This window comes from Leucoraja erinacea, chromosome 1, assembly GCF_028641065.1.
Source record: "Leucoraja erinacea ecotype New England chromosome 1, Leri_hhj_1, whole genome shotgun sequence".
NCBI lineage: Eukaryota > Metazoa > Chordata > Chondrichthyes > Rajiformes > Rajidae > Leucoraja > Leucoraja erinaceus.
In genome coordinates, this window is record NC_073377.1 from 157,819,910 (window position 1) to 157,840,503 (window position 20,594).

The 20,594-nt window shown below is 42.7% G+C and overlaps 1 protein-coding gene across 2 annotated transcripts in view; it reads right to left on the reverse strand.

Moving 5' to 3' along the window:
* The window catches only part of nr3c2 (nuclear receptor subfamily 3, group C, member 2), a 271,870-nt gene that overhangs the window by 34,526 nt on the left and 216,750 nt on the right, over positions 1-20,594 (reverse strand). For both annotated transcript variants that reach the window (XM_055646550.1, XM_055646544.1), the window contains exon 6: positions 18,643-18,787. In XM_055646550.1, the coding sequence (XP_055502525.1) occupies positions 18,643-18,787 (145 nt within the window). The remainder of the gene's footprint in view (positions 1-18,642; positions 18,788-20,594) is intronic.

Sequence of the window (20,594 nt, forward strand, 5' to 3'; positions counted from 1 at the left end):
TTATCCTGAACTTGACTCTCCTTTAGAACCACAACCCGACACTCTCAGGAGATCAGAAAGAGTGCGTAAACCAGTCGTCAGATTAGATTCATAAAATTATTCTTGTTTGTCTAATTTACAAGTTATTTTACTTTCTAAGGGGAGAGCAGTGTAGTGTAATGGTAACTGTAACTTTAAGAACTGTACTATAATGGTATGATTTGTGTCATGTGATATATTCTATATCTTATCAGCCTTGTGAATATGTGTGAGCATGCGGAGTGTAGTTTTGCACAATAAAGACCCACACTGGCTACAGCTTGCACTGAAAACCTGCGCTTGTTTCTATCTACATGCTGAAGCCGTAATATCTCACCGCCTATGAATGTGAGGATTATACTTTTGAATCTCTTTTTGCGAATGTTCTAAACATTTGCTTCTTTCCACACAACAGGATATCACAAATTAACAAGGATAGTTAAAATGGATGATCTGGCAATCAGGAGATTTTTGGTTTATGTTGCGGAATGTCAGGAAAACTATTGAGTCAATGCCAAAACTTGGCTACTTGCAGCAAACAATTCTTTTGCTTGGAGCTCAATGGAAAAGTCGATGGCTCGGCAGAGTTTTCACTTCGCTCTGCATTGGCTTCACATCTAGATGAAGCAATTTTAGTAGTCGGGACCAGGTGCCACCTTCCCTCAAGCAATGTTTATTGTGGCAGTGAGAGAAAGACCAAGAGTGTAAAGGGCCTGTTCAACTTAGGCAATTTTTCGGCGACTAGGCTGTTGCCACATGGTCGAGGGGTGACGCCTGTATGGTCGTGAGTTGTCTCCTCATGTCACCTAAAGGGCCTGTCCCACTTGGCCGTCATTTGCGCGCCATTTACACGACCTGGTAGCGTGTGGGTAGCGCTGGACGGGCGCATGAAGAGGCGTAGAGGAGTGTGGAGTTGCGCGCGGTATTGCGCGGCGCTCCAGGATTTCGTGCTGCACGAAATCTTTGCGCGCCACTGGCCTGTTGCGTAACTGAAGACCAAGTATCGCAACGTCTCACCTCCAAAAGCAGCAGAAGCAGGCAAGCGATCGCCGAGCTCGGCCTGGGGCTCACGGCCGTTGAGGAGCCGGTTCCGCCCCCACTCCCACCCCACTCCCAGAGCGGGGCCAAGACGATTGGAGATAGACACAAAATGCAGGAGTAACTCAGCGGGACCGGCAGCATCTCTGGAGAGAAGCAATGAGTGACATTTCGGTCAAGACCCTTCTTCAGACTGAAGAAGAGTCTCAACCCGAAACATCATCCATTCCTTCTCGCCAGAGATGCTGCCGGTCCCGCTGAGTTACTCCTGCATTTTGTGCCTATCTTCAAATGACGTCACGCGCTCCAGACGGCTGTGCGTACGCATGATGACGCGCTTGACCGTCGCACGTCAGTCACTACCAGTCAGTCGCGTAAATGACGGCCAAGTGGGACATGCCCTTAAAGAGTCGTAACTATTTTCTTGTCGCCACTGGATTTTGAAATGTTCAAAACCTTTCGGCGACTGTGGGCTTGACGTAGCTTGTCTCTTCCTGTCGTAGGTGCTGTCGTAGGTTGTCGCCAGGGTAGCGCAGGTTGTCACCAGGTGACGTAGGTTGTCGCCGGGTGATGACTTCAGTGAATTCCATTGGTGGCTAACTACGTCAACCGGGGACAGGTACCGGCGAGAGGCTGAATTGTCTTCAGTTGTCACCGACACGGTCGTAGCCTGATGTAGCTTGTCACGGGTGGACGTAGGTTGACTTTGGTTGTTGTAGGTTGTCGCCTGTGTGGTTGTAGGTTGTCGTAGGTGTGGTCGTAGGTGAACGTCCTAATGGATCGCTGGTTGTCGGTAGCTTGCCGTAGCTTGACGTCGACTAGGTGGAAGGTTGTCGTAGACATTGTCGTAGGGGGGATCCGGTTGCCGTTTTTTCGGTGACCTGCTACGGCTGCGACTGTCGCCGATGAAATCGCCTAAGTGGGACAGGCCCTTTAAGCTCCTTTTCTTTTATCTTTGCAGGAGGAGTCTCCCGGACAAATGCCCAATCTGATGGATGCTGTAGTTGAGAAGGTACCACCTTTTCATCTACTTATGTTGCTGTAGGTATTGTAATGCTGCAGTTGAAATGAAACCATAAATGACTAGAAGTGTTTTATGTTTGCATGGTAATTCTGGAGGGTTTGTATTTGGGGGCAGAATGGTGGTCGCTGAAGTGAGAGGTGGTGTGTAAAGTGGTAAACTTAATGTAATTCAACATTAGAACATAAGAAACAGGAACAGGATATTCAGTTCCTCAAGCCTCGTCCACTATTCAATAACCTTGGCCTTAATCCTGTTATTCCATTCTCCATTCATAACTCTCCAGTCCTGTCTAGTTTAAACATCTGTAAATCTCTGCCCTGAATATATTCAATGACTCAACACATACTCCACTTCATCCCCACAATTTTCCTCCCCGCAGCTCTCTGGGCAAGAGAATCGAAAGAGTCACAATCCCCTGAAAGAAAAACATTTTCCTAATTTCTGCCCCAAATAGGCAACCATTTAGCATCCACTGATAAAAATAGAGGGTAAATTACTCCCCAATGGGATTATATTTGGAAACTCACTTCTCGGTGTTCTACTGCAAATTGAGAATTAAAGATCAGACCTGGGCTTCTGTCAAAGCCAAACTGTATGCGAATGGACACGGATGGCTTTGTTGACTTGTCTCTACTTATTTACAACTCTTCTCCTAACACGTGGATGCCCCACAATGTTTATTTCTTAAGCTTCACTATTCTATTGACTGTTTTTCTGGAAATTTTCATTTCTTTCATTGGAATCCAGAGCAATTGCTCTCCCTCACTACTTTTTTGATTTACTTTGCTCTTAGTTTCTTTTGCTTTATCATACTTCCTCTGACATAGAGATTGGCCATTTCGACTTGTGAAAGCATTTGACTGATTTGCATATCAGTCCCATTATCCCACATGTTTTCCTGTCAACTGTTTGCGCTCACGTCCATCAATTCCCCACTGACTTTCCTGCCACTAAATTAAAGCCATACTTCACTCAATTTTAAACTTTAAATTAAAGCCATACTTATACTAAATTAAAGCCACGGTTTCCCAAACCTTCTAGCATATCTTGGGGATGTGTGAAGTAACTGGCACAGCTGTGGGAAACTCATGCAGTCACAAGGAAAATGCATCAACTTCATACAAATGGCCCAAGGTCAGGATTAAGTCTGCGTGGTGGAGCTCTGCAGCAGCAGTACTGATTGCTGCATCACTTACTTCCTATACATCACTCTGCTGTGACATAATAATCTTGGGACCTATAAGCATGTCATGGACAATATATCAATGTAAAATATGTTGCTGCTGTTCAATTGAATCTCTGGATTATTTTTCACTCAACTACAAATCTTTCCAATATTCTTAAACCTATACAACTGCCACCTCTGGTTTTGCCTATTTTCTTTAAATTTGGGTATTTTGTTAGTTGCTGCGTTACCTTTATTCTCAATCAGATCCATCCCTATTTTCCTTGCCAGACCCAAGTATCTATCACTACTGTTCAATAACCTACATAATGTCTGCCAACAGAATATCAAGTATTGCTTTCCAATTAATCTAGTCAGCTATTCTATTAAAAAAGTGGAAAGTGAAAGTACATCCCTGTATTTAATTTTTCTGCGGTTGCCTATTGATCAGTATCTAATTGAACAAGATTTTTACAGTCTTACGACACAAGGCCCTGCTTGGCCAGTCAGATAATGCACAAAATAGAATTCCTTACTTTGAAATATATACTCATTAAGCAAATTATAATGAAAAAATTAATATAATTAAGAATTGTTATGAATAAAAATGAACACTCTGGTAAATAAAGCAATTAAGCACTAGATTCTGAAGCAGAACACACCAAGTTCAAGAGTTGCAAGATAAATCCTTTGTTTTCATGCAACCTGGATCGGGTCATTTTCCTGCCCGCATTGTTGCCAAATAACTGATTCATAAAAGTCACAAATCAAATGCCCCATCTTTCTCTGCAGCAAAGGCTGCAACAGAAGCAATCTACAAGGGAGGAAGCTGAACAGCACAAAACACTGTAAAACATTGCTTCTATTTTAGGATGCATTATAAAAAGGTGGTGCATTGTGCTGAAATAACTGTGGCAGCAGAATGGGAAAACACATCACGATTGCGTGAGGGTGTGACTCTTTTGTTACACACATCATCTGCAACGCAGCAGGTACATAATTGCCAACACTACACTTCTGATTTTGCATTTCTTTGGTTTGCCTTTCTTTTTATTTTCACCTTTTGCTTTGCTTATGGGGTGGGTGGCAGAATATTTTTTGTCTAAATTGGGGTGAATGATATGCTCACCAAATGAGCTATTGACTCCACTTCCGGCCATTCAGAGTGGGCAACTGACAAGCTTTTCTTCAAACGGCATTAAGTAATTTTGACTGCAGGCTGTCAATAGGTGAAATGGATTCATTCCTTGATTCATCTTTGCTCAAGAGAATTCCCTTAATTATTGTGCTTCAGGAACGAGGTGTTGGCCTGATGGAATGCTGAGGGACAGGGAAAACATACAAGCATATGAATGAGGAGCAGGAGTAGCCACCTGGCCTATGAAGCCTGCAACATTATTCGGTAAAACCATGGTTGATCTGGCTGGAAACTTAACCATTCTTGATAACTTTAGACTGTGAACTTTAGAGATACAGCCTGGTGAAACCGACCTTTGGCTCACCGCGACAACCTCGAGCACCTACGTGAGCTACCCTCATTGGCATCAAACCCACAGTCGCCACACACGGAGGAAAATTTTCAACATGTTAAAATCCATAGAAGACCAAAGAACCTGCGATCCCGTTTGGACAAAGTGAGGGGACGAAACTCACGACCATTTTGGCAACAGCCCGGCGACCACAGAGCAAACGTACTAGTTGCCGTAGTCGCCTAAAAAATTGTCTGTGGATTCAAGGCAAATTCCTTTAATTGAATACTATGTGCCATAAACGTACTTACTTACTATATTTAAATTGCCTATATTGTTATATATTATTTTAATGTTTTTTTTTTTTTAATATGTTACAAAATGCTCACCTCCCAAGTAATTCTTATTTGCATCGTCATAGCACTATATGGCATGGTGGCAGGCTCTTTGGCCCAATTCATCCATGCTGACCAAGTTGCCTAAACAAGCTACTCCCACTCGCTTGTGCCTGGCCAATATCCCTCCAAACCTTCACTATCCGTGTGTCTGTCCAAAATCTTTTAAATGTCTTTACCTTTGCCTCTTGCAGCTCGTTCCAGACATTCTCCTCAGAGTTTTTAAATCTTGCCCCTCGGTCTCTGTCAAATTTGACCCTCCCACTGTAAACATCTGCCCTTTAGTTTTATTAAAAACCCCTCTATCCTGTAGAGAAGACTTAAATATTCACCTTATCTATGCTCCTCATGATTTTGAAAAGCAGCCTATGTCTCTCTTGATACGCTCTATTGGGGAAAAAAGCCCATCCTCAAACAGCTCATCCTTATAACTCAAACGTTCAGACCTGGTAAAATCTTACTACAGTTTTTGCACTCTATCCAGGTAGAATTAGAGTGTACACCAGAAACTCCATGGATGTGTTCTGTACCAACACCCTTGTAAGCAGTAAGCATGACATCCCACTCTTGTGCTCAATCCCAATGAATGCAAGCATGCAAATGGCCCAATGATTTTTTTAGGCGACTGCTGGCGAATACTACAATGGAATTGAATTAAGTCAGCACTGGCGACAACCTACGTCACCTGGCGACAACCTACGACATCCTGGTGACAACCGACGTTAACCTGGCGACAACCTACGACAGCACCTACGTCAAGCTACGCTCATTGGCATCAAACCCACAGTCGCCACTGTCGGAGAAAATGTTTCAACATGTGGAAAATCCAGCGGCGACCAGAAAGATGCTACGACTCTTTGGACAACTGAGGAGACGACTCACGACCATTTTGGCGACAGCCTGGCGACCATGTGGCAACCGCCTAGTCGCCTGTAGTCGCCTAAAAAATTGCCTGTGGGACAAGGCAAATTCCTTGTATGTGAATACTTGGCCAATAAACGTACTTACTTACTTACTATATTTAAGTTGCTCTATATTGTTATTAGTTATGCTTTTAATGTTCTAATTTTTTTTTTAATATGTTACAAAATGCTCACCTCCCAAGTAATTCTTATTTGCATTGTCATAGCACTATATGGCATGGTGGCAGGCTCTTTGGCCCAATTCATCCATGCTGACCAAGTTGCCTAAACAAGCTACTCCCACTCGCTTGTGCCTGGCCAATATCCCTCCAAACCTTTACTATCCGTGTGTCTGTCCAAATATATTTTAAATGTCTTTACCTTTGCCTCTTGCAGCTCGTTCCATACATTCTCCAATCTCCGTTTTTAAATCTTGCCCCTCGGTCTCTGTTAAAATTTTCCCCTTTCACTGTAAACATCTGCCCTTTAGTTTTAGAAAAACCCCTCTATCCTGTGGAAAAGACTGAGGCTATTCACCTTATCTATGCTCCTCATGATTTTATAAACTTCTACAAGGTCTCTCTTCATACGCTCTAGGGGGAAAAAAAGCCCATCCTAACCAGCTCATCCTTATAACTCAAACGTTCCAGACCTGGTAAAATCTTCCTAAGTCTTTTTGCACTCTATCCAGGTCAATGACCAGAACTGTACACCAAACTCCAAATGTGGATGTACCAACATCTTGTACTGCAGTAACATGACATCCCAACTCTTGTACTCAATCCCAATGAATGCAAGCATGCAAATACCTTCTTCATCGCCTGTACCATCATCGTCTTACCTGTAGTTTCAAGGAACTATGTACCTGCACCGTTTGGTCTTTCTGTTCTACAATACTCCCTATGTGTCTATCACTTACTGCGGATGTGTTGCCCGAGTTTGTTTTACCAAAATGTAATTCCTTGTATTTATCTGAATTAACGATCATCTCGATGCGAGGGCTATGGATCTATCGAGGGGGGGGGGGGGGGGGGTGTTGCCCGAGGGAGGGGAGGGGGGGTAGGGAGGGTATTGTTACCGAACTGCTCACTGTGGAATGAAGTCGGTGAAAGCAGCGCGATTAGAGAGCGTGAGGCCTCGCATCCTTGGCGACGCCGGCTCTGTCGCGCTGGCTGTTCCCCCGCAGCGGTTGAAGATGCAATGTTTGGCTTGAGGCAGCGTGACAGAGCCAGGACGAGCACCAGCGGCAGGGAAAAATGTTGGCGTTTCTGGAGCAGAGGCGGGCGTCAGCAGCCGTTATGGTCGCTGTTTTATTAAAAAATGGGTACATAAAAAAGTCAAAATGTTTTGAGGAGTGAAAAATGTGAATGTTAAAGTGATGAGAGAGCCCCACACACACACACACACACACACACACACACACACACACACACACACACACACACACACACACACACACACACATACACACCCACACACACACACACACACACCCACCCCCCCACACACACACACACACACACACACACACACACACACACACACACACAATGATAGATAGATAGATAGATAGATAGATAGATAGATAGATAGATAGATAGATAGATAGATAGATAGATAGATAGATAGATAGATAGATAGATAGATAGATAGATAGATAGATAGATAGATAGATAGATAGATAGATAGACAGACAGACAGACAGACAGACCAAGTGCAGGCAAGTGGGACTAGTGTACTGTAGCTGGGACATTGTTGGCCGGTGTAGGTGAGTTGTGCCAAAGGGCCTGTTTTCACACTGTATCACTTTATGACTCTATGGACATCCTTTTGCCTATAAACAACCTACCCTGACCAACTTTTGCAAATTTCTGTCTAATACCATCAAAGGAGGCCTTGACCCAATTTAAAACTTTAACGTTGCCCAGCCCTATCCTTACTCATAGCTATTTTAAGAACTGGGGTCGCTGATTCTAAAAGGCTTGCCCATTGATATATCAGTCACTAGCTCTGCCCAATTCCATAAGAGTAGGTCAAGCTTTGCCCTCTCCCTATAGGAGCCCTTTGCATATTGCCAGCCTTTGACCTAAAGAATTAACTCTGCTTTTTTTCTCAACTGCTTAATGTTTCCATTGTTTTTCTGTTTTATTTCACATTTCCATCTGTATGTTTTGATTTTTATTTGAGGTGTTGCTGGGGCACCTGACTTAAAGCCAGGTCAAATAGGTATGTCATAAGGAGAAGCCATTCTTGCTTAGGCTAGTTACAGTTAGCATATTTTATTATTTTGTCTCGATATTTCTTGCAGAATTATTTTGAGCGCTTGGGGGTGGGCTTTTGATACGTAGATGAACGCTACAATATTGCGTAGCCACAGGGAGTGGTCAGATCAACTACAGCTGGCACGGGAGAAGGAATACAGTTTTTACCAGTTCAGATAGTAAGAACGGAAAGCTACAATTTGTAAAAGGATAAACAGGATCTGGTATGTTTACTCCTTTTTCCACACAAATACTTCAATAAAGAATCAAAGAAACTGGAAAGAACGCCTGAAAGATTTGTTTTTGCGATCCGCTGTGTACGATCAGTCCTCCCTGGCCTTGTAGTAATTGCAATGGAAAGCCGAAGCTTGGAATAGTTTGAAATTGCCATTACAAGGAGTAATGAGATTTGAGTGGTATTAGATGGGGAATTGCAGAGATTAGGACATGGTCAACTAAGAGCAAAACCACTAATGATGGGTTCATTAAATTGATGAACGATGAGAGGCCAGAATGAAAGGGGTGCAAAGATTATAAAGGTGAACGATTGGATGGCTCTAAGCAGAGGAACGTGAATACCGAGTATACATAATAACAAGATCAAATGTATTTTTAGATACCTAGGTGATCGTGGGATACGGAATCAGTAAGGAAAATAGATGGGCAGAAGCCTTTTAAATGGTGGAGCTTTTTGAAGAAACACTGTAGATGAGTCCAACACTGTTAAGTGTATTGTCTTTTGCTGTTGAGTTCACTGACGTTCAAAATGCTCAATCTTTTTGGCACATTGCCTCTGTAAATCTGGCAAGGGTTTGCCAGAAAGATTGAAAGTCGCCTGGGAGATGAACATGCCAGATTGTGGATTTGCACAGGAACTTCTGTAAACCTTGTAAGGAGTGGAGCCTCTGAGCATCCATTAGAATAACAAGGAAAACAGCTGGGCTTGGAAAGTGTTTATATCAAGAATCCCATGTCCCTGGCTTAACAGCAGATCAAGCCATGATGGATGGCTGTCAAAACAACAGCAATAACACCAGCCACGGAGGCAGAGCTAATTGGGGATTTGGACATTGAGGATAAAGTGGAATATTCATTTCTGCTAGCCAATTATATGAGGTTGTTCGGTTTACTCTTGAATTGTTTTGATGGAGATAGAGCAACTGCAGCACTGGATTTTTCAGCAGGTTCGGACTGGAACTGAACCAAGATGGGCATTTGCAGCTAAGGCATCTACTCCTACGGGTCCCAGCAGGGCTAGCACCATGAACCACTGGACTCAGAGGAGCTTCTCATGATTTTTAACCCCATAATGAACTCAGTCCACCATGGCTCATTTTATAAATCCCCACTTCACTTTCATTTCTAGGGTTATAACAGAGTGATAGTAACGGAGAAATTAGAATGAAGTAAAAACAACAGACTCTGGTGTTCACTTATCATTGATGGAATAGAAACACTATCTTTGTTCACAAACATAAAGAGCATTTTTATTGAGTGCATCGTGATTAAAAGTACCAACTTTTTTGTATTTGAATCTTTAACATAGCAAAACAATACAATGAGCATCACGGGGAGATTGTTGGCACCCCAGAAGGAGACAGATACAAGGACAGGTAACCACAAGTCTGGTTGAAGAAGCATGGTTCAGCTTTAGACCATGACAAAATGTAGGCCAAATGTGGGCTTAACATCACACCACAAACTCCCTGACATGTTCCATTGTTGTTTTCAACAATCATCAGTCAAATTCAGGATGTGAGCAGGCTGTTGTTATGCCATTAAATATAGAAAATAGTCACTCGAGATATATACTTATCTGATGAACTCTGGCCTCCCTTTAGTTTGCTTTTAAATGTGATCTTATTGTGTAGATTATGATAGCATTTTTGAATACAAATACCTGCTGTCACAAATTTTAGTTTTAATGGTTTAATGCTTGGGAATGGGAAACTAAAGTTTCAGAAGCTTGCATTAAACTGTAACATATTAGTGAAAACTCACTGCACTTTGCTTCCAAAATGTCATCTAATGAAAGTGAATGGATTTCTTTAATATCAATGGGACAAACCATTAACGATGATTCATTTGCTTTAAAACTACATTGCATCATTTTTTGAATCAGGCTTGCTCACTTTTTGCTGACTCAAGCATATACTGAAACAAGCATATTGGCACGTAACAAATGTACTTACTGTGGGCTGTTTTCAAGGATAGTGCTTTACTTGTTTAGAGCCATAATATAGTTGGATATTTTTCAAATGGTTAAGCACACTGAACGCAAAATTATTTGCATGTTTAAACAGCATATTTGGATTGATATAATTTATACACTCATTCATGTCAATATTTGTGCATGTTTTATGCCTTGGAGAAATAAATATATCTCCTTCTGTAAACTCACCAGGCCTCTTATTGTTAAGTTAAAATCTCCAAGATATATATGGTTAAAAAGATTTTTAATCTCGGACAATAATTAAACAAGCTCAATGCTTTTTAAAAGACTTGAAAGTCTTTACTTTTGGGTACCGACCAAATGTCATCACTTTTGGGTACATCAGTAGGTACAAAGTGTGCTGTTTCTGCTGCGTCTAATCCAGAATACACCAGATGTTAAGATGATCAGTAAGGTGCCTTAATGCTTGTCATTCATTATTTCCTCCAGTGGGCTCCCCAGCACCATACAGACGGCTGCTCAACGCACCTCCGGTGAGGTCAACATACAGAAGGCTCCTCAACACACACTGGAAACTGGCCCAACATCCAAATTCCACTGCAGTTTTCTGGATCAAGGTGACTTGATTCTTTCAAATTAATCAAACTGTTATTTAAGTAACATACTCCTTTTAGAAACATGCCACGGCAGATTTTGTTAATTACTAATTTTTGTGAAAAGGTACATGTATTGCAGGACAAGCCGGGAAGACTAGAGAAAGCGGGGATTAAGAGGGCTACGGAGCAAGTGGAGATTGGAAGGGAAAATAGAGATCAGGGTTCGGGGAGGTCAGAAGAATGGAGATCGGGAGAGATGAGGAATGAATGGGAGGTTGGAGAGGAGAAGCTTGAGGCCAAGGGTTAGAAAAGAATATAGGTCAGGAGTGCTAGCAATTGTCCACTCTCATAACACTGGAAAAAAAACTCATAATTAAATGTGAAGTGTGTCTACAAACTGCAGTTCACTAACTGGGAAATGCTTGCGAATGGCCATCGAAAAGCTGCAAGTGCTTCTAAAACTAGCCAGTTGCTCCAGGCCATCTTGCAGAGAGCTCAAGTTACATGGGATTCTTGAACGGGGTTCCATGCTTCATTCTGAGTTAGATCATGGTTATAAAATGAAGGGACACATGCACTGATGGGGAATTGGCAGCAGCAGATTGACTGCTCCACATACAATCCACCTGATTTTTGTTCTAATGTGTGGCTGTTTCAGTCCTGCTCAGGAAATATCATACAGCTAACTTGCATTTCAGCCCATGGAATGACACAACCAGAGCATGGCTTTAAACCAGTTTAAATTAGTTGGCCTTGCAATGTCTGCCGAGCCAGCTGCCGGATTTATTCCAAGTGAAGTAAACCTTCCCTTCAATGTCCAGTGGCATCGTTCCTGAATTTCAATATTGGTGATCTGATGTCAATGGGACAATCTCACTTTGTGTGAAAAAGCTGAAAAAACTGGATTGGCTGCCAGTTGTAAATCAGTCCATCTCGCAGGTCATTGGATATATGTACTGTGGGATTATTTTAGACATGAAACACCCAAAAACTGATTTTATTCACATTAGTTGACACTAGTTATGATTTCTGGGTTAAATCATGCCAACTGTGAAAGGAGATTCGGTATTTCTCGTTGCAATCCACGTTAGAGAGTCTGAGCATCATGTCCATGCCCCAAGCTCCCATTGTTTATCCAAAACCAGGTTCAGATAAAAAATGAGAGCTAAGAGCTGTCAGCAGATATTGGAGCACATTTCACAATCAGCTGCACACTGCTGCGTCACGTAATGATTTCAGCTACTTTGATTCTAGTGACGAACAGGTGCTATATTGGGCATTGGGATATGTCACATGAGTACCACTGACTACTCTTTCTACGCATATGGACCCAGATCTTTTCATAAACAAGGTTTCCAATCAACATGTGGCTTGCTGTGGACCAGAAGAAGAATTTCCTCAGTGTGAAAGTGAAACTTCCAGGAATTACTTGATTTCTTCATCCTCAGGAAATCAGAAGACTTCAGTGACCAGCATTGCAGAGAGAGAGACAGACCTGGGATGAAGATCTGACCTTCCAGGTCCCTGTCGCTGTTCCCAATTCCTTGAGGGTAGCCGAGCGAACTGCCACAAAAGCCAATGCGAACACATGTATCATGAAGGAAAATGCACTTGACCATCTAAAAATCAGATTCCAGTGCCTGCAGCACTCGTTAACAACAAGCAACAGAAATGTCATGTGTGCAGCTTGCTATGTAACCCAGCCAATTGAAGACCTTAGCTGTTCTGGAGGACGAGGTACATACAGACTTGGGATGTAGCCTGGTACAGCTTGAAGCATCGCTGGAACAAGAGGATCTATAGGATGTGGGAGGCTGCAACAGGGAGGACCAACTCGCACACCAGGAAGGCATTGCCTGAAGAAGGGTCTCGACCCGAATCATCACCTATCCATGTTCTCCAGAGATGCTGCCTGACCTGCTGAGTTACTCCAGCACTTTGCATCCTTGAGGTAATGTCTGGTGTACGGGACACTCTCATAGGACCACGCTCAATTACAGTCCCCACTTCAAAACCAAGTGACCTCCACTTTACAACTATTAACAACACAGTGGTCATTAAATAACCAATAGAGTCCAGATGACACAGTTTCCAAAAACCCACAAGTAATCGTCTATCTGCATTGAATATAAGATATTAATAAATTATCCCCAATTGTATAGTTTGAATGGCTTCTTAGAAAATCACTTGTTCCTGATGAGTAACACCTAGTTTACAGAACTCTGGCTTGGACAAAATCTAAATCTCATCTAAAATCTTGATCAGATTCAGATTCAATTTTAATTGTCATTGTCAGTGTACAGTACAGAGACAACGAAATGCATTTAGCATCTCCCTTGAAGAGCGATATAGCAAACGATTTTTGAAAAAAAAAAATAATAACGGGGGGGGGGGGGGGGGGGGTGGTGATTGGCAGTCACCGAGGTACGTTGTTGAGTAGAGTGACAGACGGAAAGAAGCTGTCCTCGACCTGCTGGTTCGGCAACGGAGAGACCTGTAGCGCCTCCCGGATGGTAGGAGGGTAAACAGTCCATGGTTGGGGTGAGAGCAGTCCTTGGCGATGCTGAGCGCCCTCCGCAGACAGCGCTTGCTTTGGACAGACTCAATGGAGGGGAGTGTGGAATCGGTGATGCGTTGGGCAATTTTCACCACCCTCTGCAATGCCTTCCGGTCGGAGACAGAGCAGTTGCCATACCATACTGTGATGCAGTTGGTAAGGATGCTCTCGATGGTGCAGCGGTAGAAGTTCACCAGGATCTGAGGAGACAGATGGACCTTCTTCAGTCTCCTCAGGAAGAAGAGACGCTGATGAGCCTTCTTGATCAGAGTAGATGTATTGTGGGTCCAAGAGAGGTCATCGGAGATGTTGACTCCCAGGAACCTGAAGCTAGAAACACGTTCCACCTCCGGCCCGTTAATGTGGATGGGGGTGTGCGTGCCGCCTCTGGACTTCCTGAAGTCTACAATGAGCTCCTTGGTCTTCTTGGAGTTAAGGGCCAGGTTGTTGTCAGCCGACCATGCTGCTAAGTGCTGGACCTCCTCCCTGTAGGCCAGCTCATCGTTGTTGCTGATGAGGCCAATCACCGTTGTATCATCTGCATACTTGATGATGGTGTTAGTACCATGTACAGGTGTGCAGTCATAGGTGAAGAGGGAGTAGAGGAGGGGGCTCAGCACACAGCCCTGAGGAACGCCGATGTTCAGGGTGAGGGTTGAAGAGGTTTGTCTAACCTCACAGACTGGGGTCTGTTGGTTAGAAAGTCCAGTATCCAGTTGCAGAGGGAGGGGTCGATGCCCAGGTTACCGAGTTTGGTGATCAGTTTTGATGGAATAATGGTGTTGAATGCTGAGCTGTAATCGATGAACAGCATTCTTACATAAGTGTCTCTGTTGTCGAGGGTGGGAGAGGGCGAGTGAAGTGCCGTTGAGATGGCATCCTCCGTACTCCTGTTCTTGTGGTAGGCAAACTGATAGGGATCCAGTGTGGGGGGTAGGCAGCTTTTGAGGTGTGCCAGGACCAGCCTCTCGAAGCACTTGGTGATGATGGGGGTAAGTGCAACTGGGCGGAAGTCGTTGAGGCTTGCCGCAGTTGAGTGTTTTGGCACTGGCACGATGGAGGTGGCTTTAAGGCAAGTGGGGACAACTGCTTGGGCAAGTGACAGGTTGAAGATGTCAGTCCAGACGTCTGTCAGCTGCGCAGCACAGGCTCTGAGCACGCGCCCGGGGATGCCGTCAGGGCCAGCAGCCTTACGTGCTCAATTACGTGCTCAATTACGTGATCATTTTGAACTGTTGCTCAATATTGATGTTGGTTGGTTAATATTGTAGAGTAATACACGTTACAATATATTGATCACATTGTCATTCAATCGACAGACATACCAGTTAATTAAACCCATAATCATTCAGCAACAAGAAATTCTTCATGAGATTCCAACTTAGTTGACCATTTCGAGATACACGATGTACACATAGCATGTATACATTGTTGAACACTCTGCAGTCAAACCCACAGTTTCATTTAGCTCACAATTAGTTCTTTCTTGTGAAGCAATCTGTTTTCACACCTATAATTACAATCTCCCAAAATACTCTTGCTAACACGCCTCTATTGCCAGCACCAATGCAATTCCAACATCAGTCACATCTTCCCTTCTTTTCCCACCCTCTTTATAGTTTCCGCAGTGAGCACTCTCACTGCAATTCTCTGGACCGCTCATACCCTCCTCATCCATCCCTTCCCATCTTTCCCCAGTAACCAATGGAGCTGTAATACTTGCCCCTTTACTTCCCCCCCCCACCCTATATAAAGCTGAGGGTTTTCAATAGTTCGTTCCAAACCACCGAGATCAAAACTTTGCTGTGGTCTGCTGTATTTACTGGTTCTTCAACTCCAGCATTTGTGGTACGGAAAGAAGGAAGGAAGGTTCAAATTAGGGTTGGAAATTGCCATGAAACCCAGCAAGGTTGGATTCACTTTAATGGCAGGTTTTCACTATCCTATATATATATATAAGAGTCTTGGCCACTTGCTTGTTAGGAAAAGCAGTCACACCTGGATTCCTTGGCAATGATTCACATAAGCTTGTTGTGAGAGCTCAACTCCAATTGCAGCATGGAAGGGCTTCAGGTGTAGAAAGCACATCAAAGAAACTAGGTATTGAGATGGGATTGATGCTGAGATTGGAGGTATGTCTAGACTCTGGTGAGGGGAAACTGGGATTGAGGGGACTCTTAAAGCCATGAAGTAAGGGTCTTGAGATTTGAGAGAAAGAGAAATAAAGAACATCGTAATTATTGAGCCTGTTGAGAGCATAGAGTTGTGCAGAAAGGGGATTGGAAGCATTGAGGCTGAATAATTAGAGGCACACTGAGGCTGGAGCGAGGGAAGAAATGGAGAGAAAGATAGAGAAGCTGAGGAAGAGTGGCCTCCGGACTGGAAGGAAAGAATGGTCACGATTGCCAATGGGTGGGTCAAGGGCTTCGTTAATGAGCTGCAGAGGAAAATTCCACCTATTCCAAACCAACAAGGAATGCTTTAAAACCTTTTGATCCGTGCTGGTTTCCAGATCCTGTCTTAAATTGAAATCATGTCCTCTATTAACCTAGTCGTCTGGAATATTATTATAACAACAAAACCCCCTTCATGCAGCTGCATGGCAGGGAACCTGCAAGGAAGCGGGTTCCAGAACTGCATGGCAAATCAGCAAATCTTTACTGCTAAATTTAGCCAATCGTGGAAAATTCTGTATTTGTGGCTTGTGATAGAATCTTAACATTTCCAAGAGAGAATATTTTGGATAAAATTTGTGGCTAATATTTTATCGCAATTTAGCCTTATTTATAATAACCCACAAAATGTTATATACGTTTATCTAATGAGTCAGATAGACTTCTGCCAAGGCGTAAAGATGCCTGTGGACATAGGTCCTTGTCTTCAGCGGGATTATTTAGGTTTAGTATAAAGAGATTCTGTGAGAATGCAAATAAGAAATGTATTGAGCCACAGATTTTTTCTGGAGCGTTAATCTGCGGATTATCACAAATGAACAGTTTTTTGATGTATGCAGAATGAGAATATTTAAAAAATAGCAACAGCAAGCGGAAGGCCAATCAGCTCGTCTTTCCTGCTCTACCATTTAATAATAATATGGCTTATCTTTCAGCAACTAAACCTCCACAGCTATTTCAGGTGGGGAATTCCAAAGATTCACAAACCTCTGAGTGAAGAAATTTCTTCTTCTCTCTATCCTGTACTGGTGGATCTATATTTTTAAACTGTAGCCCCTGGTACTGGACAGAAATCAACTCTGTATCGAACCTGTCAACCCCTTTAATGATATACCATGTTTCAATGAGACCACCTCTCATTCTATCAAACTCTAAGGATTAAAAACCTGTCTGCTTAACCTCTCCCCTTAGTTGATGGATTGATTTGGTGAACCTTCTTGGCACTCCCTCCTTTGCAATTGTCACCTTCTTAGTTAGTGAGATTAAGCTTTTACACAATATTCCAGGTGTGGCCTCATCAGGGCTTCATATAATTGTAGTAAGACATCATTAAACTTATATTCAGGTCCTCTTGCGCTATACATACCTTTTGTTGACCTAATGGCTAATCTATGTATTTTTTTTACTAAACAGGGAATGTACAGAGTATTTTTAAATTATTTGGGAGTTGTGTACAGCATGGGGAATTTATGTATTCTTCTTAAAATGCCGAGTGTTTCACAGATTTTATGTGTATACAAATAAGAGGAATGAAAACAGTAATGGAGCCATTCTGTGTTAACAGCTTCTCCACCAGCGAAAAGTCAAAATTGCCATAAATGACTGTGCAAGCATGAAAGAAAGCTACATTGGAAATATGTATTTGTATATGGCGTCATTGTGAATAATTAAGTAATTCATCATTGTGCCCCCTAGTTACTGGTTGCGAATGGTAGAAGCCTGGTCCCGTCTCTCGGAGGCATGGCAAAAGATATCAAAGAATAAGCAAGATAAGTAAGGGAAGAATAAGATTATCCTGAATAATGTTTCGAACTTATCGTGATACAGGATTTTTACAATGCATTAAAGATTAGCAATAATGTCTTTTTAAACCTGCAAATACTAAAAAGAAAAATGTGCTGCAATTTAATACGCAAGTATTTATGGTGTCACGGTAACTGTGTGCAGTCAATCTTTTAGCAAAATAGAACCTCGGTAAGAATATCCTTTCAAATCTGCATGTATGCAATTTGAACACCACACTAAATCCATCTTAAAGAAAAATGTTATGGAAACTTATAAAAAAGTTTTGCTTATGAACTTATTCATCGTTAAATAACACAAATCTCTGACTATTACAGGTGCTCGGGGTTTTTAAGTTAGACAAACACAATTACATGTGTTTATTATCCACAGAGGAAGTACTGCAGCGAGTAAAAGTTCCCACAGTTATTAATTCACAAATCAAATTAGGTCTCAAGAACAAGCAGACTAGTCTCCTCTCACTATGTCAACATAATACTTGCCTAAAAACAGGACTGACTAGTCATACTGGTTATTATGTGACCTTTACCAAACGATGCACTCGACAGAATATTAGCTTATGCTATCTGTCATTTTCACAAACCTGGCTACAAGATATCTTCTGACGGACTTAAGTTTAAAAGAAAATGTTGAATCTCAGCTGTATCTAACGAAGCCTTACTGCGTCTTTGAACAAGACATCAACTTTACTCATTTAAAAGTCTCAGTATCACAATGTTCACAATCACATATGATGTCTCAATTGTATTTTTGCCAAGGAAAGACATTTAGCTGATTCCACCTAATTATCACTTAAATGATTCAATATTTTGATGTTATTGGTGTTTTGTCAAGATTTAATATACTATAAATCATCCGCAGCAGCAAACCATTACTGTAACCCAGCACACATCAATGTGTTTCCGCTGCGACCACAGAGCAGGCAAGTACTGCATAATACAATGCTGGAAACAACATTATCAGCAGTTTTTAATGTTGTGGATCAATGAATGTCTCATGAAATTATTGGTCTGGGAAAATAAATCTGTAAACAAGCATCTGTAAACATGGAGGCAACGAATACTTACTCATTGAATACCAAGTCTGGTGCAAAGTACAGCATTGTGCCATTGGTGTGTTTGTACGATCTCCAACTAAGGCTGAACGTCATTAAACACATCCACGAGTACCGGAGCAGAGTCATTTGGTCGTCAAGTGCCATTGTACGGAATCCTGCAAAACAGAATATGATGACAATAAATAATGATTTAATTTTACTCTTTGTACGTCACAACTTTATTTTGTTTAACTGAATATTTAAATTGAACTAAGCATCATTATTTTGCTCGATACTCACCACCATACTTGATTCTGGATCAATAAAACTAAAATCCCCTACATGGACATGCTGGATATATTTTAATTTCCTATTGCAGGAGGAATGCTAGGGTATGTCAAATACATTTTCAGTGGACACAAAGTGCCCGGCTAAAGGGCCTGTCCCACAAGCATGCGACTCCATGCGGCAAGCGCGACCTAAAGCCCGCAGCCGCCTCAACGCCGTACGCACGGAGGTCCAGTGAGTGACGTGAAGTTCGAGCGAAGTCCGTCGGGCGTACGGCGTTGAGGCGGTGCGTACGGCCACAATGCGGCTGCGGGCCGGCAGACCGTTGCTGCGCGGAATTTTTGAACCCGGTCAGTTTTTCGGAGCCCCGCGTGATGTCGGGACCAGCTCCGCACAACTCCATACGGCTCCGCGATCGAAGTGGGACCGGCCCCGCGAGGCCGTACGGCTCAAGCGACCACGTTAGGTCGTGCTTGCCACATGCAAGCGCATGCTGGTGGGACCGGCCCTTTAGGTTGCGCTTGCCGCATGGAGTCGCATGCTCGTGGGACAGGCCCTTAACTCAGCAGGTCGATGTTTTGGTCGAGATCCAATATGTCACCTCCATGTTCTCCAGAGATGCTGCCTGACCTGCTGAGTTACTCCAGCACTTTGAGTCCTTTTGTGTATTAATCAGCACCTGCAGTTCTTTGTTTCTACATTTTCAGTGGCATTTTAATCAGTATTTAATTCTGGTGTGGGATCATGCTGAGGTTAAATTAATGCACAAGAAGCCAATGATTTACACATTAGAGTTTGAACCCCTCTATGGCAGCTGGGTAATTTCAATTCAAATAATCAAATAAACCATGAAACTAGAAAAATACCCATCACAATAATGGTGACCGTCAAACAATCAAAATGCTGTAAAACCCATTTGGTTATCAATATCATTCCTGGAAGGAAATCTACCATCTGCACGTGATTGACTCTTAACCATGTCATTAGTGCAGAGGCATCTGGAGGTAGGCAGTTATGCCCCTGTCCCACTTAGGAAACCTGAACGGAAACCTCTGGAGACTTTGCGCCCCACCCAAGGTTTCCGTGCGGTTTCCAGAGGTTGCAGGTGGTTGCCGGAGGTTGCAGGTAGTGGAAGCAGGTAGGGAGACTGACAAAAACCTCCGGGAACCGCACAGAAACCTTGGGTGGGGCGCAAAGTCTCCAGAGGTTTCCGTTCAGGTTTCCTAAGTGGGACAGGGGCATTGCTGCCAGCAATGTCCACAAAATAAGTAAACAAGTATGAGCAATTTAAAAAAAAAAATCACTTCTGTGTTTCGTAATCGATTAACTTGCAAGGATGTTGATAACACACAACACAATTTCAACTGCACAATTTTAAATCATTTTTCAAACATGTAATTTGACTTTTTTTAATTAAAAACAGAGGAGAATGAAATGAAGAAAGGAATCAAGACAATGAAAGGCTTCTGCGTAAATGATACCCCAGTGGAGGAGATACATGAACATGAAGAAGAAGGTTGCTAATTAAATAAATAAGGTGCCGTTGAACGTACCAAGTGAGCTCAGTACTCTGTGGATCTGGTGAGAATAGTGAGTTAATAATGACGCAGTGATAGAGCAGGTTTGATCATGGCCTCTGGTGCTTTGTGTGTGAACTTGACACCTTCACCCTGTGATTAAAGGGGTTCACGTGTG